This window comes from Miniopterus natalensis, chromosome 20, assembly GCF_054644295.1.
Source record: "Miniopterus natalensis isolate mMinNat1 chromosome 20, mMinNat1.hap1, whole genome shotgun sequence".
Taxonomy (NCBI): Eukaryota; Metazoa; Chordata; class Mammalia; order Chiroptera; family Miniopteridae; genus Miniopterus; species Miniopterus natalensis.
The window spans coordinates 19,410,893-19,434,976 of NC_142100.1; the positions used below are offsets into that span (position 1 = coordinate 19,410,893).

The 24,084-nt window shown below is 48.8% G+C and overlaps 1 protein-coding gene across 1 annotated transcript in view; it reads right to left on the reverse strand.

Annotated features, from left to right (window-relative positions):
• The window catches only part of SSH1 (slingshot protein phosphatase 1), a 48,401-nt gene extending 25,808 nt beyond the window's left edge, over positions 1 to 22,593 (reverse strand). The window contains exons 1-2 of the mRNA XM_087828598.1: positions 22,511 to 22,593; positions 17,566 to 17,606 (exon numbers count right to left, since the gene is read on the reverse strand). Of these exons, the coding sequence (XP_087684724.1) occupies positions 17,566 to 17,606; positions 22,511 to 22,576 (107 nt within the window). The 5' untranslated portion in view covers positions 22,577 to 22,593. The remainder of the gene's footprint in view (positions 1 to 17,565; positions 17,607 to 22,510) is intronic.
• Between the last annotated feature and the right edge of the window lie 1,491 nt (positions 22,594 to 24,084).

Below are 24,084 nucleotides of genomic sequence, written 5' to 3' on the forward strand. Positions count from 1 at the left end.
GAATTCCCATGCTAAAAATAGGGACTGCTCAAATATCAAATAATAAGTCTGAGTTCTGCCTTTGAATTACTGATAACTGGCTTTACAGATGTCACGATAGCAATACTTTACATCTGTACAACGCTTCTTTATTATGATCACGAATGTACTGCCAAGCCATCCTTCCCACTTAGTCACATAGTTGTGCTGCAAGTTACAAGTGCAGAGGAGCCCAGGGTTATAAATAATGGAAGAAATGAGAAACATCCTTTCTTTGCTGTCTCACTCTCACCCAGGGAAGGCAAGAAGCTTTCTAGTGCCCATCTGGCCACTCTGAAATCCAGGTTGTCTTATTTTAGCAGGCAACAGAATCACCCAAGACGCTTCGACCCTTGTTGCCCTCTCCTTCCTTAAAATTTCACAACTAAGTTTGTTTTCAGAACTATTCTGTTTTAGACACAGATCGCTTACTACTTATTCTCAGTGAAATCTGGAAGGAGCTGCCCAAGGGACTCCAAAACCCATGAAACTTAACAACTAGTCCATCGAAGCAGCTGGGGCAAATTTTTGCAAGGCAACATCAGCCTCTTTTGTTCATGAGTTTTTAAAAAAAAAAAAAAAAAAAGAAAAACAAAAAGCCATACTGACCAGAAACCCAAGCACTCTGGAAACAGCCAGTCATTAACGATGACCTTTGCCTTGGAAATCATGGGAGAAAATTCCCCTTGGTTTCCCTTACGCTTCCTTTGGAAAAACAGGGGAACAATGCAAAGGAACAGGCTGATTTTATCCTGTGATCGCTGACAAGGCCAGTTGTTCCTCAGGGTTCCTGGGACTGATAAAGAATGAGGGCCTCCCGTCTACCCATGAAGTTGGGGGCTGCATGATGGGGCCCTGGGACACTTTGCCTCTGCCCTCCTCCCGGCAATCAGTCACAGGCGCTTACTGGAAAGAGAACACATTATCGCAAGCCTGTGCCATCGTCCTGTGCCTGGGGAGAGAGTGAGGATGTAGCACGAGGGTGACCACACAAGATGACTCTCGGGACCAAAAGGCTGCAGAGCAGGGGCAGTCACAGGATTCCAAAAACCAGATGCAGACGTTCTCCGTGACCCTGTTTCCCGTGTTCTGTTCCGAGCTCACTGCAGGCCCAGAGCCTCATGTGCCCTCTGGGTGGCTGATGTGAACACTATTTCCCACTGCCAGGCTTCTAATACCCAGCGGGACTGTATCCCGATTCATCGGTCTCAAGGCATCCCTTTGGGGAAGGAGGCCCTTTAACAAATCCACTTTGGCAATGGCACACACTCTCCTAGGTACACAAATCCACAAACCACCCATCCCCCAGCTCCAGAAAACCAGTCATCTCCTCAAAGATGCTGGTGTCCTCAAAAGAGCTACTCAAGTTCCAGAAGGTCAAACGCAGACAAACAAAACTGAACTGCTTCCTCCATCACTGTTAAGAAAAAATCTTGAATTAAAAACAGTAAGCCCCTGTCCTCCCGACCCCCATCCTCAACGCTGTTAACTCCACAGGACAAACGTATTCTCAGACACTGGCTCCTGCTATTCTAGATGACGACGTGAGATTAAAGTTTCTAAGAGGCTTGAAGACAGAGGAAAAAACCTCAATTGCTGCTCCTCAAAAAAGCCCCAGCCCTCAGAGCGTGAACAGCCAGTCATGTAGACACCGAGACAGGGGAGGAAAACAGAAACCAGTGGTGGGTGATACGTACTAATTCAGGCTGGAAACCTCTGAAGAACAAGTAAGGAGGTGGCTGAAGGGAGATGCAGAAGTCGGCAAAATAAACAAGGTTCGTGGCTGCCGTGATCACATGGTCAGCGACCCCGGCTCCTGCCCTCCACTCCCCTGGGGGAAGCCGGGAGGTGGGGAGGAGGCTGAAGTCCTTCGGCGAGGAGCCCTTGGCCTTGGACGATGCTTCCACACGGAGAGCAAATGGCTCTTGTGGAACTCTCGTCTTCGCCTGATATTTGGGTTGAAAAAGGCCCTTGTCCCTGCACATCCTGATGAAAGAGGGCTATTCAGAGGGAGCGAAGCAGCTGAAGTTCCTCTAATCACTTTCCTCCCACGGCTGTTTTGTAGGCCTCAGCAAAAGGCAAGAGGGGGTGTATTAGGAACTGGGAGGGAAAACAGCTGGCCGCCCGGACGCAGATCCCGAGCAGCCAGGACCCCATGCTTGCTGCCACTGACACACTGAAGGATTTCTATTTCTTTCAGAGCCATCCATTCACCCCACAGTGACTGTGGGCAGCTGCCACAGTTACTTGGAACTTTCAAAAGCAAGTTTACATTCTGGAAATTCTTCAGCCATGCTAACTGCTACTTGAGGAGGCAAGTCTGGAGAGGGGGCATTCCAGGAAGGGGGGACCTCACGTGCGCACGTGAGGAGCTTTGAGAATGGCACGCAAGGTGCTGCGCAGGTAAAGCAGGCCCAGGACCCCGAAATCTACCCAGCAGGAGCCAGCTGGGAGCTATGTTTTTAGAGCTTTTTTCAGCTGGTGAAATAAATTAAGGATATGAATAACCATAATGCAGGGCAGGACGGGATACGTATCCTAAGAAAGGAACTTGGGAAGGTTTTATCTGGAAGGTTCCCCCGGTTCCCAAGTCCTCACAAAAGGATTAGGTGAAATACATACTACAATTACTCTTATTTTGCAGCTGAGGATACAGCTTGCCTAGAAGCACACATCTCTACAAGATGGGACTAGACCCAAGTATGTTTCTCCCATGCCTACCTTCTTAACCCCTGGATGCCCGTTGTCCCTACTCGTCCAGATGGCTAACTGCAGTATGGCTGCTTTGGTCCCACTAAAGCACACACTACTGCAAAGTCAGAACACGGACTCATCTTCAGTGCCTGTTCCCAGCACATGGAAGCTTCGTTTGCAGGAAACAGAGAAAAGGAATCACTCAGGGAAATGGGACCTCAGAAAGAGAAGCCTCAGCGTTAGAGTTCCTCCACCAGCCCTGGGGACAAGCAGAAGGCTTGGGGGACAACCCCATTCACCCTGCCCACAGCCACCTACATAGGACACATCATTCGATCCTTCCGGACTGCATGGGAATCCTGAAGAATTCTGTGGGTGGCACGGCCACACTGGCCAAGCTGCTTCTCATCAGCAGTGCTGTCATTACTGAGCACCTGCCACATGGTGGGGACTGTACAGGGCACTTAGCTGTGCCACAGCGTCCAGCTCCCACAGCTCTGGCGGAAGGAATGATTTTCTTCCTATGACAACTGCAGGAAGCCGGTCAAACTCCTGAAACAGTCTCCAGAGAGAGCCAGGGCAACCTCGTGTTTCACCAACTCCCTTAGTGAGTCTGGTGCACATCGAAGTTTAAGAAAATAAAATACACTGGTCTGGGCTGTGATTTATGTTCTACTATATGTATGTTCTGATATTCACTTACTGGGTTCTGTTCATTCATTCAAATAGCAAATATGTGCAGACTAAGAAGTACAGTGTTAGGCCAAGCCTGCCCAAGTGTACACAGGGCAAAGGTAATGATCCTCTTTAAGGGATAGACATGTGTTTGGGTGGTTTGGGTGTGTGCCAGGCCACTTAGAAACTTAATTCCTTGAAAAATAAAAATACGAAGTATAGCAACACCACTCTACAGAATATTATGCTAATGCCCCGATTTCAACTTCTGGCTATCCATCTGAAGAACCCACGAAACTTCTAAAACATATTCATGCCCAGTTCTACCCTTAACTGATCCTAATTCAAAAGGTCTGCAGAAAGTCTGAGCACCTGCTTTCTACAAGTTCCAGAAGTGTTCCTGACACACAGACAGGGTTAAGAACCCCCGAATTTCACAGTAACAGAAGACAAAACTGGTTTCTCCCATGAAAATACCTTACACATAGTAGGTGCATAGTAAATGTTTTCATGAAAATACCTTACACATAGTAGGTGCACAATAAATGCTTTTTGCTGGTGAAAAACACCACCACTAAAAACACATGTTCCTCTAAGGAGAGTAATACAACAATGACCGGAGGTCATGCCAGGTCAAAAAACAAAATAATACCCTCCCTGGAAGCAGCAGAACAGGTTGGCAGGTAAGTGCGCGTGTCCATCTCCTACCAAATACTTTCAGAATCACAAGTGTCCCTGCCCTTGAAAGGCAGCCCTGCATTACAGTGATATGAAATGACAACAATGACAGATCAGACCTCTGATAAGCCTTGCTGTTGACAAAGCACTAGAGCTAATGTCAACTGATCTGATCTTCTAGAAACTCTTCCAAGCAGACCGAGGAGGTATTATTGTGCTCATTCTATAGATGAGGAAACAGGAAGTTACTTCAATGGTATGATTTTAGGATTTCTGACACTACATCTCACACAAAATCAGAGAATATGAGCCTAAAATACAGGCTCTGAAAAGATTCCAAACTGACTGGAACTAACTGGTTGAAACTAACTGAACTGCTTCTTCATGGACAGAATTAACCCTCAATTGCATTTGGCTCTGCACGGTGATTACTGAGTGGACTGTGGTTTGTCTAGCCAGTGTGATGACAATTCCAGAAAAAAAGGGAACAAATGTAAAGGTGGGTACCACTGAACACCCAAGAGGAGGTTCTGCTAATTCCATTGAGATTCACAAATATCTACTGTGTCTGGTCAGCACTAAGCCCTGAGCATTCAGAAATAAAACAGACATGGTTCCTGCCCTGGAGCAACGTTACATTCTAGTGGGTCAGAGAGACACAGGACAGTAACTGCAATGCAATGCAGCAGGCTGCACACTAGAGGAACATAGACGGTGTTTCAGGTGCACACATACATGCATGTACGCACACACATACACATACACATACACACACATGCACACACAGGAGGGACGCCCAGCCCTGACTGGGGGTCCCAGGAGATTTTCCTGGAAGAAATAACCCCAATCTGAGCCTCGAAGGATCAACAAATAAAGAAGAGGGGAGCAGAAAAGTTGGAAGATTATGTTACACTTCCCCTATAGTGAACAGAGAAGGATTTGTAAAAGGTCTGGCTATGAACTCATAAATATCTATTCTGGTTTATAAGTCAGTTTCCTATCAATTTGGTTAGTACAAGTTGGTCCTCGGAACTTGATCATCCCTGAGTGTGGTAGTAAATTCGAGTTTCAGAATGTGCAAAGCTAAGAACCAAACCTTGGGCTTCTGGTTGAGCCACTAGACTGTCAACCTAAGAAGTTCTCAGCACCCGAATGCCTGGTATGCCATAGGCACTTGATGAGTTTAGTTTTCAGTAAGTAAACAAAACCTTCCATCTGAATGGTGCTTTATAGCTTACAGAGGGCTTGCCCCTACATATCTGCTCTTAATTCTCAGGACAATGAGTTTTTTCATTCTCGTAATGAAAGAACAAAGACGGAGATGATAAACGACCTATGTGCGGTCACATGGCTACGAAGGGGCAGAACTGAACCGAGAGGCTCCAAGGTCAGTGGTCTTCCTGCAGAATCCCTAGGTAATGGGGCAGGATGGTCAGACCTGCAGCAACAGTAGTAGCAGGCAAAGTTGGACGGGCACAGATCTACCTCAAAACCATGCCTAATAATGGTTTAGACAAATCCAGAACCCCATTCCTAGCCAAATGAGGTGAATGAAGAGGTAAAGGATGGAAGACTTACTGTTTAGGGAAGGCTAAGAAGATTGCAGGTGGAGACAGAGGATTCTTTCCATTGCTCTCGAACAGGATCTCCCCTCATTATGAATTCATGTTAGAGTCGCAAAGGCCCTGCATTGTACCAAGACCTCGCTGTTCTTATTTTGTGCTCCATAGTATAGTTTGGCAGGGCCTTGCTCCAAACACCATTCCTTGGAGTGTAAGAAAACAAGCAACTCACTTGACACACCTATCAGTTGAACTCCCAAACTGTTCCCTGGAACACATAATGTTCAGCATAGGGACATTCCGGCTCTGCAGGGCATTCTACTTAGGGAACAGGGTCACGGGCAAGAAATGCTGGCAGGGCCCATTACAAATGTCTTTGCTGCTGGGCCATGTATTGTTTGGCTGGAAGGCGTAGGCTTCTCTCAGACAGAAGGAATGTCCAGAAGTATTTCAGACAGCAAGAGACATTCTCTAAAGTCAGCTACCCAGCTCTCCTTCATACCAACAGGCAGGAGCAAGCAGTTGAATATACTAGTGAGCTCGCAAAAGCAGGATTTCCCCCTGCTGCATAAACAAGACAGCAAGTGATGTGCCTTGAGTTGGCTGGATAAACCTTAGAATAGTTTCTTGAGGGCACCACCCCCCAAGCACCCTCAGGCCCTGTCTATAGAAGCCAGTCTATAGAAGTAAATATAGATGGAAAAGAGTGTGAGTGTGTGTGTGTGTGTGTGTGTACACACACGCATATTCCCTCATTCTGCCCCTGAAACAGCCTAAGAATAGCACCCCTCCAATAGTAATCAACACACCGACCTCCACTTCTAAATTCCATTTTCCACTCAGGAACCAGGGCTCCTTGGAGAAACGATTGATTCCAGAGATGTGGGAAAGACAGTGCAAGAAGAGGCCTGAAGCATCTGGTGTCAGAAAGCAAGGGAGTGCCTCAAGGGTGCTGTAGACATGTAAAGTGCCAGGGAAGCCAGCCTGAAGGTGACCCGAGTGGCCAAATTGGGTATGATTTGAACTTTGAAGGCAGTAATACAGTTAACTGGTTATAAACTACCAAATAAAAGACAATGAGTCCATACAGATAAAAATAAATGAAAAAGTAGACGGGGGACAGGATATTAACATAATTTCAAAGTATCGTCCAAGAAATACATCTTAATGATAAATAGAAGAGAGTCATTGTTCGGTAGAGAAGTCAGGGAAAACCCACCTCAGTGGCCAAAGTGACCACCACCAGTGACGGAACAAACTGAAATCAGGTGCCATTCGGTGGGATTCTATGAGAAGGACACAGCCCCATTCCTGTGTTACTCCTGCTTGGCCCGAATCTAATTATGAGGGAACGTCAGACAAACCTAAACTAAGGGACAGTCTACAAAATGATGTCCCCTTCAGAAGTGTCCAGGTCATGGGAGTCAAAGAAAAACTGAGGAATGTCCAGGACTGAAGGAGACTCAAGAGACAGGACAACAGGCAACAGGTGATGCTGAACTGCACGTTTCCACTACAGAGGATATTACCGAGTCCAGTGGTGGCCCCTGAATGGGGTCTGAGGATTAGATGGCAGTAATGTTTCAGGGCCAGTGGTCCCTGGTCTTTGGTCAAAGGTCTGCTCTACAGGGCATCAGGTTGGCAACTTATTCTCAAAGCAGTTCCAAAAAAAGGTCTTTGTACTGTACTTGTAACTTTTCTGTTAGTTTTGTTTCAAAATGTTAAAGATTACTTTTTTAAGTTCCAGTTAATTATATTCTGGTAAAGCACCTGCATTGGCAGGTGATAAGAGCTTAAGGCCATTTTACCCACTGGTTATTGTTACTGGCATACTTCTTGGCTTTCTCCTTCTGTCTTGGATACTTCCTCCCTCCCCATAGGAGATCTCTCACAGCCCTAGGACCATTTTCCCTCTTGCGTTTTCCAGATGACAGCAGCCTCGATGTGTGCGCTAGGCAGTGGAACACGATGGGAGGCCCTGCTTTCCCAGTCCCTCTTGGTCCATGTGTGTCCAGGTTTTGTAGACTCACACACACACAGCCCCGGCCCATATAAGACCTAATTTTAACATTTTCCTGCCCTGAGACCATGCTTTGGAACAGTGAGGGGCCAACGTGCCCATGCGAGCCTTCCATTGTGAAGGGCACGCAAAGTCAGGATGCTGCAGGCCTGCAGGATGTGACTCAGCATCCTGTTTTCAATGTCTGGGGCGACCAGCAGCTTTGGAGCCAAGCACTGCAGCTGACTTCACCTCGCAGGACCACAAATACCCAGGTTAATTAGTGGGATGGGCACACAGCATCAGCTCAGGGCCTACACCCTGGCTGTCCACCCCTCACACTGGGTTTCCTTATAACACCCACTACTTACTAGGATTATCTTAGCAGGGTATCTGTCAGGAATTGTTCTTCAGGGGAACTGACCTGGCGGTGCTTTAAGGACACCACGAATCAGGCAACTGATCTTGTTTCTCCCTTTGTCTGGACTCCTAGGAAGCTCCAAGTCAGACAGGTAGCCAAACTTTGGTAACTGTAGCAACATTATACCATATAGTCCACATAAAAACCTTCCTATGACCTCATCTTCCCCCCCCCCCCACTTTTCTAATTTTAAATTACATTGTTTCTATGAATTTTCTAAGCTGTTTCAAATCCCCTTCCCACAGAGCTATGGCAGACACAGCACACAGGTCACCTCCAGAGGGTAGATTCTTTTTCTAACTTAACATGGAATCCCCCTATTCAGCACAGAACCCATCACATACACTGGTTAAGTTGATAAATAAGGCAGACAGTTAAGTAAAACCTGCTTCCATTACTAGGTTGCTTCTCAAGAGTCACTGCTCCTCTCTACTGCATGTGGCAGGGCCTGCAAAGGGGTGCCCAGGGCTTGGGGAGCAGGTGCCTTAGGGGGCCCTCTTGCATCAAGTTTAGGGGACTCAACCCCAGCCCTAAAGAGCCCACTCCCAAACTTTACTCGCAATAGAACCGGCACAGAACAGGTGGGTCTGGACATTTGGGAAGTGACAAGTGATTTCCAGAGGTGGCAGCTGTCCTGGTTTCCTCCAGACCATACCTACTGTCCCTCCCTTATGGGAATTCTGACTGGGCCCAGATTTGGGGAAATGCCTTAAGAACTCTTGGCAAGCATGTGCCAATCCCTGACTGGGAATTCCTTCTGCTGGTGCAGGGTGGCCCCCACCAGGAGAGCACCAGACCTTTCCTAACAGGACTTCCCACAACATTCTTTGAAACAATGTCTTTTTAAAAATAGCTTTGAAAGTAGCCATTGACGAAAAAAAGAGAGAAAAAAATCTGTAAAAATAAAAGCATACAAGACATGATGAAAGTCTGGTACAGAGTTCAGTAGAACTTGGAGGGAAAATAGGTCAAGTATTGGTTGTTTTTCCTTTTAGCTTGCACTTGGTTGACCTTTTGATCTTCGTGGGGAACTGGCCTTGAGTCCATCTATGGAGGGGAGGGTGGTCAGGAAGGGCAACAGGAGGGGCCCTCACTACCACCAATGAAAATAACATACAGTACCCTGTGTCAGGCGGTATCAGGCAAGGACAAGGCACTAAACACAATACAAGCCTCACTAAGCCTCACAAAGACTCTCAATTTCAGGGAGGGCAGGTGGCTGGCCCAAGGTCACAGTCATGCAGGTAGGTGGTCAGGTGGCAGGGCTTATTCCCATCCAAAGGTCCTGCTCTGTCCAGGCACAGGCTGGCCTGTGTGACTCTGTAATTCACACAGCTGCCTGGCCCATCATACTGCGATGCCCGCGGCCACACCACAAGGCAGGCCAGCTTGGTTTTCTAATCAGCGTATCACTTCCACCATGCGAACCACTGACAGCACTTACCATCACTCCCAACAAGTGGGAGCCCCACAGGCCAGACTCACAGTCTTGCCCCCATCCCTGGCCTGATCACTCAGCACATCTTGAAGATGACGCCTCCTTATCTTGATTAATCCTATTTTGATTAATCTTGTTTTCTTACTGCAGCATTCCTTAAAGTAGAACCACCTTGTTTGGATGTTCTCCTAGCCCTAGGAATTTTCTAATAAGCTGTCCAAATCCAGAGGTATGACCGCAGCATAACGTATGCCAACAATAAGATCTGAGGGCAAAGTCCCTTGTTTCTAAATGGCCACCATTATGCATGTGGCCCTGCTACTGAGGGCAAGGCCTGCCTGACAAGGTGGGTCCACGCAGAAGGTCCACTTCTCAGTGGTCAACTTGTTTGCTCTGTCTCAGGGTCAGACCATAACAATGACCTGGCCAGATGCCCCACAAATGTCTGACCTTGCTGTTAGTGTGGGGAAAAAGGAGAAACTCTTGACTGTATGTTACAAATCTACCACAGATGATTAGAAGCACAATGTAACACGGAACTAGACTGGTGGTTCTGAGGACTCTTATTCTTGGATTTAGAAGCCATCATCTAATCTGTCCCTTCACTTTACAAAGGAGGAAATGGGGGCCCAGAGACGTTTAGCAACTTGCCTAAGGATGCACAGCAGATGACATATCTTGGAACAGAACCAAGGCTTCCTGACTCCTCTCCCAGCTTTCTTCCATTTACCAGGAGGGTGATCACTGCATCACTGTCTCCTATGAAGAGCTGGCACAAGCATTCTATTGTGTGCACACCTTCCTATGGTGTGCCAAGCATGTGGGGAAAATGAGACAGGAGCCCTGTGGCACTCTTCTGAAGTCTAAGTATTAGTATTTGGAAAGTTTAATGAAACCTACTACTCTAAGCAAAATTCATTTTAGGTTAACCTTAATAATAAAGTTAATTAAGTTCCAACAGAATCAAATTAACTCTTCACCTCTGTTCTCATTTGTTCCCCCTTTAGGACGAGTTTTCCAATAACAAAAATATTTAACGCATACTGAAGGCCAATTCTGACTTTAAAATCAAATGTTCTACCAAACTATCAGGAATAATACTTGAGTTAAACCAAAAGGAACAGCAAAACTGTATAACGGCCCCAGAATTTTAAAAGTCTGTGTGATCCAATATTATTTTTATAATTTATCTTATTGTTGAAAGAATTACAGATGTCTCCCTTTTCCCCCACTGACTCCTTCCACCCAGCACCCATCCCCTGCCCCAGGTCTTCACCACACTACTGTCCGTGTCCATGGGTTATGCATTCATGCATATAAATTCTTTCCAATATTTAAAATTTGGAGTCAATGGGAGGCCGCTGCCTATGAAGCCATGGAGTTGAGAACAGGAAAGGATATGATGAACACTAATTTGCAGGTCTCCTGTGAGGAGTCAGATCAGAAAGGAAGGGGCATGGGTGTTTGAGTCACAGTGACCTGTGTTTAAACCCTGGCTCTGGTCTGTCACCGGCCTCCCTAAGCTGCAGTTTCCTCAAATGAGGCAGGCACCCACTTTCCAGGCATGTGGTAAACACAAAACGAGGTCAAGTGCACCAAGTTCCAAACCCAGTGTTTGCACTTATGGGTACCCAATAAACAACTAGCATTATTATTCCCAGGGTGCTCTTCCCAGGTGACCATATGGGAACAGGATATATTACTCTAAGGGTATATCTTGGTCTAAGTAGAGGTCAGAGAGGTCACGTGACAGGACGTGCCTAAAGCACACAGCTCACAGTGGGACCGTCCACTGGGGTTCAAGCAGAATGGGCTGCATCTTTGGGATGAACTCATGAACTCCACGCTGCCCCCTGGTGAGAGATCTGAAACTGGGAGTTGGGTTGGTAGAGATGGCTCTTGAATGGTGGGATTAAGAGAACAGGTTTTGGAGTCCAAGACATGTAGAGCATGAACGTCTTGGCTCTGCCACTTCCTACTAAATTAAATTAGGCCAGTTATCTCTCTGAGGCTCTGTCTTCTCATCCAGAAAATGGGAACGAAAGTGGTGCCTTCCTTACAGGATTTTGCATGGACTGAATGAAGTGATGCACATAAGGCAACACACAAAGCAGGGTGCTGGAAGTGTTCACTTCCATGTCCTCAGATCCTGCTTTTCTTTTCTCCTTAGCACCTCCTAACACACTTAATGTACTTGTTTATCTTACTGTCTTGGCTCCCCCAACAGAATGCCAGCCACCAGGGCAGGGTTTGTTTTGTTCACTGCTGTATTTCCAGCTCCTAGAAAAGTGCTTGGCACACAGTAGGTGCTCAATAAATGTTTCCTGAATGAATGGCTCATAAGCAGACAAACTAGGACAGAGAAGTATTGCGCCTGATCTAACAGTGCCAAACCGCATGGGGAAACTGCAGGAAAAAAATCTCTTGTCCTCTGTTCCCATGTTGTCCAAGACCATTTTGAGCTCAACATGAAACAGAGCACAGACAACTCAATTTATGAGGCCTCGATGGCCCATTCAGAGCACGCCAGGTGCTATGAGGGTAGAGGCCAGGAAGACCCTGTTCTTAGGGTGGGCATGTGGTCCAGTGGGCACGTGCCCTTAATACTACAAAACAAGGACCAAGTCCCAAAGAAATACTAGAGAGAGAAAAAAGCCTGTGGGAAGAAAAGAGAAGTCATGACTCACCACCTACAGAAGCTGGCCCGGAAGAAGGTGCAGAGAGGGGCCTGCTGAGTGTCTACTGTGAGAGAAGAGATTCACGCAATGATCACATTTAATTCTGACGGTAACCTACGAGTGCTCTATGATTTTGCCCATTGGAAACTGAGGACTGCCTGAGGTCATGTAACAGCAGCTGAGGTGACAGATGACAGAGGCTGGAGCTAAACCCAAGTCTATTTCCCCCTAAGACCAAAGCTCAGGGAAAAAATATAAAAGGGTCAGTGGAGATGGTATTTCAGAGGCCAAAATATTCAAAGTAAATGAGAATCCACCAGATGCCATGCCTCCAGATGCGGACAAGGATGCGGGTGCTGAGTAGAGAACACCGTTGTCACCAGTGTGGTGGTCAGTTCCCGTGGGGTCCCGAAGCTCCTGGCCTCTCCTCATGAGCACTGAGCATCCCTGAATTGGCATCCCCTTTACATAATACATACCTGCTACTTCTATGACACTGAATGGGAAGCCACTCAGGCCCTGGCTGGTTTGGCTCAGCGGCTGGAGTGTTGACTCTTGGACTGAAGGATCTGGCCAAGGGTATGCACCTCAGTTGCAGGCTCAATCCCCGGCTCCAGGTGTGTGTGGGAGGCAACCAATCGATGTCTCTCTCTCACATCGATATCTCTCTCTCTCTCCCCCTTCCACTCTCTCTGAAAAGCAATGGAGAAAACATCCTTGGATGAAGATTTAAAAAAAAAAAAGAAACCTACTCGGTTACAGGACTGCTTTCTCTACATGGGATGGGGGCATCTCAGGAACTCCCCCAGACTGAGACTGGTGGGCAGAATTCCAAGGTAGCCCAAGACCCTGGCCCCTGGTGCAGGCACCCCGAGTGAGACCCTATCCTGACTATTGTGGGACCAGGGGACAGGATGGGACTCCCTTAATTGGGTGCCCCTCTCTGGGGAAGGTGATGGATGGTCACTCACACAATGGCATTCAGTGCCAGGACCCCATGGCAGCAGCTCTCCTGTGGCCTTGAAGCAGCAGCCATGGCATCGACAGCAGAAAGAAAACGAATTCTGACAAGAACCAGTGTGACTTTGGAAGAGGACCCAAGCCACGGACAGACCCCAGGACCGGCCAACACATCCTGACTGCCGCACGTGAGGCTCCAAACAGAGGACCCAGCTACACTGTGTCCTGATTCCTGACCCGTGGAAATGGCAAGATAAAAACGAAGCACTATTTTGGACCCCAGAGCTTGCAGTAACTTGTTACACAGCAACAGCTAGCTGAAACAGCGACCCGCTGCAAAGAGCCTGGATGCAGCGGACACCTGACACCTCCAGGCAGAACCTAACTGGGCAGATTATCATCAGGGATGATCAAGTTCAGGCTGGGAAACCACCAAAGCAGGAAGGGACCTCAAAGAATGGACAGGTGTCAATGAAGAGGTGCTGAGTGGAGATGAGGAAGTGTGGTCTGTGGAGGGAGAAGATACCAACCCCCACCCCATGAGATAGGGCAGGAAGAGAAGGCCCAGCCACACTTCAAAAGGTTAGACAAAGAATGGGGGCCTCTGGGGAATTCCAGGTCAACACCAAAAGGGGAAAGGAGCAGAGAGGGAAAGGCAGAGGTATAAGGGACTTTACAGTTTACCACTGAAACCAGATAAAATAAAGAAGACGAAATCCTGCTGCTCTGGCCCAAACATTTGCTTAGGCGGGCAAGAAAAAAATGAAAAGAACTTTCTGAACATTTTCATGCGCTTGATTTGGAAACACAGAAAAAAAACATTCACTCCTGATCCACACGCTGGAGACGACACAAGCATATTCTCTCCTGGGGCCCTGCCTGGCACACAATCACTTCCATCTCATGCCAGGCTGAGGCAGCTCCCAGGATGGCGAGGGAGCCAGGAGCTGCTGCCAGCAGGGCCATCTGCTCACCAATTCCCACAGTCTGAACAGCACAGTTTCCAAAAGGGTATTGCCGGAGGCCGGCAGCAGTCTGCACACGCAGAGAGCTGGGGAGAGGGGTGAGAGAGCAGGATCTATACTGTGCTGCGTCAACTCCATTCTGGGCAGGAGATGATCAGTTCCCAAGACATTTTCCAGACGGCCTTCGGAGAAACAGTCTGAATAACAACATTGATGCAGCCAGTGTGCATTGCTATCTGCTTCTTATAGGGATACAGCCAGGCAAAGGATGCAGGCTGCTCTAGGTCATAGAGCACGCACTGGTGGCCCACTCAGGGCTGGCCAGGTGTGACACAGCAGACACAATACCTGTAGGGGGTCAGCCCCTCTAATTCAATACTGTGAACTAACAGTGATATGAGCAACATCTTATGAAGGCCAAACGCAGCAACCGCTCTCCAAGCCCACCATGGACTGACTCTGTGAGAGGAGCCCCATTCAAACTACTGACAACCCTGAAAGGTCAGAGTTTATTTCTATCTTACAGATGAACAACTAACTGGGAGGTGCAGTAACACACAAAGGTAAAGGAACTCAGTTGGTAGTGCAGGAGCCAGATCCCGAACCTGCATCTGCCTTACCCCAAACCCCACGTCTTTCCTCTACTGCTCTTTCTCATACATGTACACAATTTACCGCAGGCTCAAAACTAAGTTAATATATTTAAACTGTTGAAATGTTACATGCAGGCAGGGAACTAAGGCCCTATCACCAAGGGAAGCACCAAGAGTTAGGGACAACACGAAAGCACATGTACCTGTCCCATCAGGCAGGTGTGGTACCTGGAAAAGATGGAGAAACCAAGAGCGACCTGTTTCCTCTGCAGAGAGGGGAGTGGCAGACCTTTGGGGTAGGAGCACCTGGACCTGGCTGTGAGGACTGTGGCCAACAGAAAAAGGAATTGGCTTAGAGAGAGAGCATGGTAAGGGAGCAGGAAGGACTGAAAAACAGCATGTGCAAGAGGGGGTGATCCCATAGATGAACCCATCAATTAAGGGTAGACAAAGGGGAGAGAAGGGGAGAGAGGAATATCCTGTTGTCCCCAGTTTTCCTCCCTCACCAACATACTTTAGAAACAAAATCATGTCAGTTTACCTTCAGAATCAATTTGAAGCAAAGAGAAATTGGTTCTCCCTAACTTCTGCCCCTCAAACAAGCAAACCAACCGACTATTCCATTCATTTTTTTTTTTTTTTCCTCTAGGAGAGGCTTAGAGAGAAAAAGCCTGAAGACGCAAAGTAATACCCGGATGTGAAGGAGTTTCAGTCACAGCTTAAACCAGGACACCAGAACTTTTCTTGTCTGGCTAGAGGGTTAGAAAGCAGGCTGGTGTCCTCTGCCTAAATGGGGGAGTGAAATGTCAAAGTGAGTGAAGAGGGACTGAAAAAGGGAACTGCGAGGACAAGCTCAGAACCAGGCCAGGCCCCCAACTCCAGCCCAGGGTCTCCCAGAGCTCACAATGGCGTTGGGGACCCGCTGAGAGCAGTGAAGAGGAACTCAGAGTGGTCAGCAGAGTGATCTGACATCCTGGGAGGCACTGCCACAGGTTAGTGGTGGCCCTCGGTTCTGGCCTTGGTGCTGCCTCTAACCACCTGGGTGACCTTAGGCAAATCCCGTCACCTGTACATCCGAGACAGCTGATTCAACTGAACAAGTGAACTGGTCCCAAAAGGCAGAGCAGCATGATAAACTCAGGTGTTAGAGGCACCAGAGGCCTCACTTAGAATACAGTAGGTTCCCAAGTACAATCTTGGGCCTCAGGTTCCTCACCTGTGAACTGGGAAAATCACACACACACCCCTGCCCCCATAGGACTGTTGTGGGATTAAATATGGCAACATAGAGAGCTGCCATCATGGTACTTCCTTTCCTTGTAAGGTCCTCTCCAGCTCTAAGCTGTGAAGGGAAAGGGGTCTTTTATTGAGCCAATACATATTTTCATATCACAGCTGTTTGTAAGTTCTTAATTGAAAATATTTCAAAACACTATGCTGTCAGCAATTAAGGGCAATTAAAGAAAACCAAAAATAGTTCTTTGCCCTAAAGACAATCTAAGTGAGAGATCTTCTTCCTTGGCCAGAGCCCTGAAGGAAAGAAATGGGGAGTCAAGGGGCAGAAGAGATTCCGACTCCACGTAAGGGCTAGAGGGAGGCTGGGGCAGGGACATGGGCTCCTGCAGCTGCTCTGAGGGCCCCACACAGTGCTCACAGTGATGAGCCCTTTTCCCAGTTCTGCCCCCACACAGCCTCCAAGGAGCACACGTCCACTCCTCCCCTCCCTGCCTCCAAGCAGAGAGCCCTGTGCCAGTGTGCTCTGCAACACTGCCAGAGGCTGCCCCAACTTGGGAATCTGGCTGATTCCAGCCTTCCAGCCCTGACCAAGACCCTGAGCTACCAAAAACACCAGGTGAAAAAGTCAATATGTCATCAGCACTGCTCCTTCCTTGAGTATAACATGAAAATGAGGCCCCAGCAATTGAAATAGGACATCTCTTTGATTTTTGCAGGCTATTTCCCTACACACACATGATCTTTAGAAATTATGTGTGCAAGCAATAAAAGTATTTTCCCTCCCTTCACGCAAACACACAGAAACTTCAAAAACAGGTTAAGTAGATTCCTACCACTTCTGCATACAGCATTGGAGTTTAACCAGGGGAACATCCTGCTCTCCATAATGAATGCCTGACCCCCGTTTCTGAACACATATTTCCTTTTCCAATTAATCTGCCTCCTCCTCCTCACAAGATGAAACAGACATTTTTTTTTTTTTAAAAAAAGGACAATGTCCCTGAAACTGTTTACTTTTTTAAGCTGTAAGAGTCAGAGTTTAAGAATGGTTCCTTGGCAAGAAGGAATACATTATATAATGAAGCGCTAAATCTTCTGTAAACCAACAAAATACCCAAAGGGAAAGCCTTAATTTTGGGCAAAGAAAAGCAAAAATGCTTTTGGTGTCTACTATTGAGTATTGCTACTGAGGACTACAGATAGCTTCAGGAATTTTTTTAATGAACATAGCTAAAGATTTCTCACAAGCACCAAAAAAACCCCCACAAAAACCCAAAGCCCCACCTTGAATTAATAAACTTAGGGAGTTGAATGTCTGTTTTAAATCAGCAATGTCCTTACCACAAAAGACATTTCTTACCAAAAGCAGGATAGAAATGTGAGAGCATATTACATGATTCTTTTTTTAAAAAGCAAAAGGTAAAATCTGGAAGAAAGTATATAAAGGTAAAGCAGGGCAGCAATGTTCCCTTCTTTTCTAAACATTATATGATGTTATAAAACTTCTATAGTTACACATGTAATGTTTCAGGCACTACTAAAAAATTGGTGTATTCTTCTCTGAGGATTTTCTCTTTGGAAAGAAGCAAGAGTATGTCTTACCTGCTTGGAAGAAAGACTTCAGAACAAAAATTAAAAGCCTGCTCACCTGAGGTTTAACTTCCGATCTTCATCGCTGCCAGCCTCCAGCTACAGAGAAAGAGAGAGAATGTCACACCAAGGCGGCACTAGCAATAAGCCTCCGACACGAGTCTCCCGTTTTCTGCTCTGGTGTCTGAAGAAGATACAGAAGTCCAGGAAACCTGGCTATTTCTAAACAGCCGCGCCCTTTCCTTGCCAAGCTTGCTCCGCAGTTCCTTGGGGTCATTCCCTTGGAGGAACTTAGGAGTTTCCCAATGTTTACCCACATTCCTTCCGCAGTATCCTGGATCGATATCTGGACATTGCTATCTGGCATTGTTGCTCAACACACCCGTTCAGCCCTCTGGTCTCAACTTTCCAGAGGGGTTTTGGGTCTTATCCTGTTTTTCTTTTTTAAGGGGAGGGGGCTTTGTTTTAAGAGAATGCATTTTCCCCTTCAAGTTAGGCCACAGCTGAGTGATCAACACCATTCTAAGCCTCAACAGCCAGGTTTAAAAAACAAACAAACAAAAAAACCCCACTCCAGGCAAGTCTTTCACAATGGAAGGTGGCCAAGATCAGGCTGTCTGTGGGTATGAAAAACTCTTGGTGACTCTGAAAAAGGCTTAAATGTTGAATATAAAACTTTCTAGGCAATTGGTTTATTTATATAAATGAAAGAAAAGGGATTTAATATTTTCTAAAAGTTAAAAGGCCAAGCGGGGAGGCTCTAAAAGTAACCATGACTTAAGCCCTGGCTGTAATTTTTCTCCCCCTCCCCCCCCTTCAAGGAGAAAGCTGAAATGAGAATACACAGCACCCCCACCCCACCCCAAACAACTGCACCACTGGGACTTGGCGTGTTTTGTATGTTACACAGAGGAGCCCATTGAATGGGAAAGAGAAACCTGGAAAGCAGTGATGGCTGGGAGAGATGCACGGCTGATCGAGGACAGAAACCTGACAGCGATGGGAAAAGGGAACACAGCTAACGTAGGGAGGGGCCTGGGTAGCAAGGGACACATGCCAGAGGGTACTGGGGTCCCTTAATTTTACTAGGATAATGTATGTACAGAATTATGCAGAGGCATGCACGGGTGGCCAGTTAGTTCTCACACTCTCTACCCCATACTGAAGAAATGGAAAAATTAAGGAGGGCTTTGCTGGCCACAGGGCCGTGAGATTTGGTCCTGAAGTGAAACATACACAAAACCACTCACACCAGCACCACCACAACAAACTTCAAAGAGAATGTTGGGTCTAACCTAGTGGTTCTCACCCAGTGGCAATTTTTCTCAGAAGGGGACACTGGGCAATGCCTGGAGCCCTTTTTTGGAGGGTGCTACTGGCATCTAGTGGGTAAAGGACAGAGTGCTACTAAACAGCCTACAATACACAAGACAGCCCCCCCCAACCAAGAATGTTCAGGCCCCAATGCCCGCAGTGCCGAGGTTCAGAAACCCTGATCCAAACCCACCCCTGCAAATGGACTGGAGATCTGCCCATGAAAATTAGTCATCTTGAATGTCTGTCAAAAATAACAATGTGATGGTCCATTCCTGAAGGTTATTGATTTATCAATTCTCGTGCTCTCTACCTGTTCTCACAAAGGAATGAGATAAGGTTAACCGTAAAATGACGTGAGTGGGATAATTAGATTGGGTGGGGTGGGGTGGGGGGAGAGAAAACATTTAAAGGAGCAAGAAGCATTGTTTTGCTGGCCAGGCTGTGACTTCCCTCAGTTCCCACGCCATGCGGCAGGACAGTCTGGGTCAGGAAGCAGCTGCCCTAAGTATCCCTCACTCCAAGAAGAATTTTGACAAATGAGGAAGTGATCTGGGGGCAGATACTTGGAGACCATTTAATTCTTGGTCACTCTCTGTGATTCTCAGGATGAAAGGCAATGGAAGGTCAGTTATATTCCAAAGAAACAAACCACCTATGTCAAAGAACATGCAGCAGAGGGAACTTGGCCGTTCTGAACGAGCAGAGGCCCAGAGAGGAGAAGTAGCCTGAGGAAGGTCAGGCCCGAGGCAGAGCAGCCTAGCCGGGTCTCTTGCCTGCACCCACGCGTGCTGTCTGCTGGGTCCTCCTTCTTTCATGCCTCATCCCATCTGGAAGCCCTGCCTTCCAGGAAACATCCCTGCCTCTGCGGGCTCGCTCACTGGGCAACTTGTGCTCTTGGTTTGCTCAAGTCAAATAAAAGCTGACTGAGTTCGATTCTATGTTTATCAGGACACCAGCACCTTGTGAAAATGATGCTTCATATAATCATTTAAAACATCTCCAGTGGAAAAAATCCAAATATCCAACAAAATGTGGTACAGTCATACAACGGAAATAAAAAGGAATGAAGTACTGACACATGGTACAACGTGGGGAGCTTTGAAAACATGATTTAAGTGATAGAAGCCAGAAATGAAAGACCACATAGTAATGTTAGCCCATGTATACGAAATGCCCAGAATAGGCAAATCCATAGAGATGGAAAGTACATTAGTGGTTTCATAGAGTTGGTGAGAGCAGCTCAGGGGTTGGGGGTGGGAGGAGGAAGGCTCTGGGTGATGGCTAAGGGGTGTGGGGCTTCTTTCTGGGGTGATGAAAATATTCTGGAATTAGACAGTGGTGATGATACACAACCTCATGAATATCCTAAAAACCACTGAATTATACACTTTAAATGGTGAATTTATGGTATGTGAATTATAGCTCTGCTAAAAAAATAATAAAAAATTTTAAATGTCTGAGGTAGGAATAGATCAGGCATAAGAAAAACAGGGAACGTGGGGTTTAGAAGCAGAGACCCAGGTTGAAAGGCCCTTCCTCAAGCTGAAATCTTCACTCATCTCACACAGTTTTCGAGAAGGAAACATGAGATTAAGTGCATAGAAGTCACACAGTTTTGGGGAAGGAAACATGAGATTAAGTGCATAGAAGTACTTTGTCAACTGCAAGACAGCAATGAGAGGAGAACAGATGTCTCTGTGGGGAAGACAGAAGCTACTGCAGCCCGACTTCTAGGTTTCAGGCAACTGGCCACCAATGTTCTTTCTTAGCATGTAGAGAAGGAACTACCAGAATCTTCCGTCTGTAGATAAGATAATTCATTATCTGCCTCTCCTCATGAGGAGAGGGCAGCCACTCTGAAAATGTTCCTGCCAGTCCCGGCAAAACAGGCCAAAGAGCTACCCGGCCAGGAGCCGGTGGGACAGACAGGGCTGCTAAACCAAATACAGGCTCTCATCTCTGTGTCTCTCACAGATGCACACAAACCTTTCAGTGCTATCAGTCAACTTCCCCCACAGAAAAGGGGCCTGAATGGCTCAGATGCTGGCAAGGCCACTTCCTGGGCCTGCAGCAGGGCTCCTCCTCCTCCAGCCTTCTCCAAACAGTGCACCGTCTCCAACTCCAGCTGCTCTGTCTTCAAGCCAACACTCAGGCTTGCCATGGACATGAGTTTAGAGGCCTTAACCAGTTCTCCAAGAGAAGGTGAGCAAGAGTAGGGACAAGAGGGTTGGCCCTGCAGCTGCAGCAGTGACCTGCTCAGAGGGCTGAAGCCCCAGCGTAGCACAGTCCAGCCTGACTTGGAGGACCCATATCCCAATCCACCCCAGAACAAGGAGCCAGCCACACATAGGCCAGGTCCCACAGTCCCACAGAACCCTGTGCAGGACAACCATGCATCCCCAGAATGCATCCGTGCAACCAGGGAAACCCTAGAATCAGCCTCTGGCACACAGCCAGGTGCATGTAAACATGCAGCCCCAGTGATATTACAAAAAGGAAAAACCCAGACCCAGCTGCACACAATGGCAGGAGACACACAGTCGGACGGCACCCTGAGCTTACTCGGTCACTGACACTGACACAGGTACAGCCACGGACACCAAGAGCCAGAGCTCCAGGGGCGTGCAATCAGGGACGCAATCTCACACACTCACAGGGCACCCTGGTGGCCTCTCTCACAGCATCAGGCAGGCGCAGTTTCCTGAACACAGGCCACAGAGTCACATGCACTGAAAGTCACACAGTCTCACGTACACACGGCCAGGCACTCAGGTAAAGGGCCTAGACCAGTCACAGGGTCACAAATCTCAGAACCCGCGTCTCACACAGCCACCTAAGTAGGTGTCCCTGTCGCACATCCAGTCACCCCCAGACGGGAGTCACTGTCACACACACAGTCTGCACAGTCACCCTAGGCAGGGGTCACGGCCAGTTTCAATGCTGTGGGTCACACCCGCACATAGTCACCCCCAGACAGGAGTCACCCGCACACACAGTCACCCCTCAGACGGGAGTCACACCCGCACATACAGTCACCCCCAGACAGGAGTCACACCTGCACATACAGCCACAAGACTGGAGTCACCCGCATACACAGTCACCCCCAGATGGGAGTCACACCCGCACATACAGTCACCACAAGACTGGAGTCACCAGCATACACAGTCACCCCCAGACGGGAGTCTCACCCGCATACACAGTCACCCCCAGACGGGAGTCTCACCCGCATACACAGTCACCCTCAGACTGGAGTCACCAGCATACACAGTCACCCCCAGACTGGAGTCACCAGCATACACAGTCATCCCCAGACGGGAGTCACACCCGCACACACAGTCACCCTCAGACACAGTCACCCCCAGACGGGAGTCTCACCCGCATACACAGTCACCCCCAGAAGGGAGTCACACCCGCACACACAGTCACCCTCAGACACAGTCACCCCCAGACGGGAGTCACCCCCGCACAGTGTCCGCAGTCCCCTCAGACTGGAGTCACAACTTCACAGCCTCCCACAGTCACCCGGGCCCGGCTGTCCATGCGGGGTCGTCCAGCGGCGTCCCCGCCGGCCCCGGGCCGCTCGCAGCAGCCCCCTCACCGCCCCGGCGCCCTGCACCCCGCACTCGCGGCCCAGGCCTGGCGCGGAGGCTACTCGGCCGGGCCGGGGCCGCGGGCCCGGGGCTCACCTCGCTGTTGCTGGCGGAGGAGGCGGCGCTGGGCGTGGGCGAGCGCTGCAGGGTCACCAGGGCCATGGCTGTGGCGCGGCGCGCGGGTCACCGAGGCCTCGGGCTGGAGCCGCCGCCGCCGCCGCCGCCGGGGCCGGGCCCGGGGCGCTCCAGGAGCCGCGCACGGGCGGCCGGGCCGAGCCGCGCGGGGCCGGGCCCGCCCCTCCCCTCAGCGTCCGCCGCCCCCGCCCCCCGCCTCCCGCCCCCCGCCTCCCGCGCCGGCGCGCGCCGGACCTGGACGCCGGCGGGGGCGGGCCGGGGCGGGGCGTCGGGCGGCGCGCGTGCGCGTGCGCGGGAGGCACGGCGACGTCGGAGGCCCCGGCGGGCCCGCCAGTCACGCTCGGCTCGGGGGGCGCGGCTGCGCGCTCCCGGCATCGCGTCCGGCTCCCAAGTCCCGCCCCCTCGCTGCACAGGCGGGGAAACTGAGGCCGGGCGGCGGCGCGGCCGGGATGCCCGGGAGCGGGTTGGGGAGGAGCGGGGGCCAAGGAAACGACAACCTCCCCGGTCCGGGCGCAGAGCCCCTCAGGCGGTCTTTGCAGAAATTCATTCATTCCCTCCTGGCCCATTCGCTCCTGCGCCTGGTCATTCATCTATGAAATCTTTATTGAGCACCTACTGCGGGGGAGGGAACAGTGAGCAAAATAGCTCCGGAGAGCCCTCAGGGGCTTTTACAAAAGTGAGTCACATGGCGGTGGTCCTTCCTTACCTGAAGTTTTGCTTTTCCTGGTTTCAGTTACCCGGCCCGAAAATATTAAGTGGAAAATTTCAGAAATGAACCATTTATACGTTTTAAATTGTACACCCGTCTGAGTATCCTGATGCCATCTCAGACCATCCCGCTCAGTCCTGCCAGGACATGAATCATCCCTTTGTCCAGTGTCGCTCCCGGCCTGTTAGTTACTCAGTAGCCGGTTATCAGATCGACCGTTCCAGTGTCACAGTGCTGCTGTTGAAGTAACCCTTATTTTACTTAATAATGGCCCCAACGCGCCCGGATAGTGACGGTGACCATTTGGACATGCCACGGTGAAGCCGTAAAGGTGCTTCCCTTGAGTGACAAAGCCAAAAGTTCTCTACCAAAGGAAGGGAAAAAATTGCATGCTGAGGTTTCTAAGACCTACGGTGAGAACGACTCTCCTAGCCATGAAACTGTGAAGAAAGAAGGAGAAATTCATGCTGGTTTTATTGTCGCACCTCATACCGCAAAGTTAGAGCCACAGTGTGTGATAAGTGCTTAGTTAAGGTGGAAAAGGCATTAAATTTGAGGGGGGGGCGGGGCATGAACAGAAAACGTGTTGTGCCTGAAAGCGTTAACCCTCTAGTAAGACTTCAGCAAGGGACCTCTGAAATGAGTCACATCAAACCATTTACTGCAAGTAAGAGACGGTGGCTTCAGGAATAGCTTTGGCATTTTACCATCTCACATCATTACATGAAAAGGAAGGGTGAGCGCAGTACATAAGATATTTCGAGAGAGAGGCCACATTCACAAATCTTTTATTACAGTATATGGTTATAATTATTCTATTTCATTA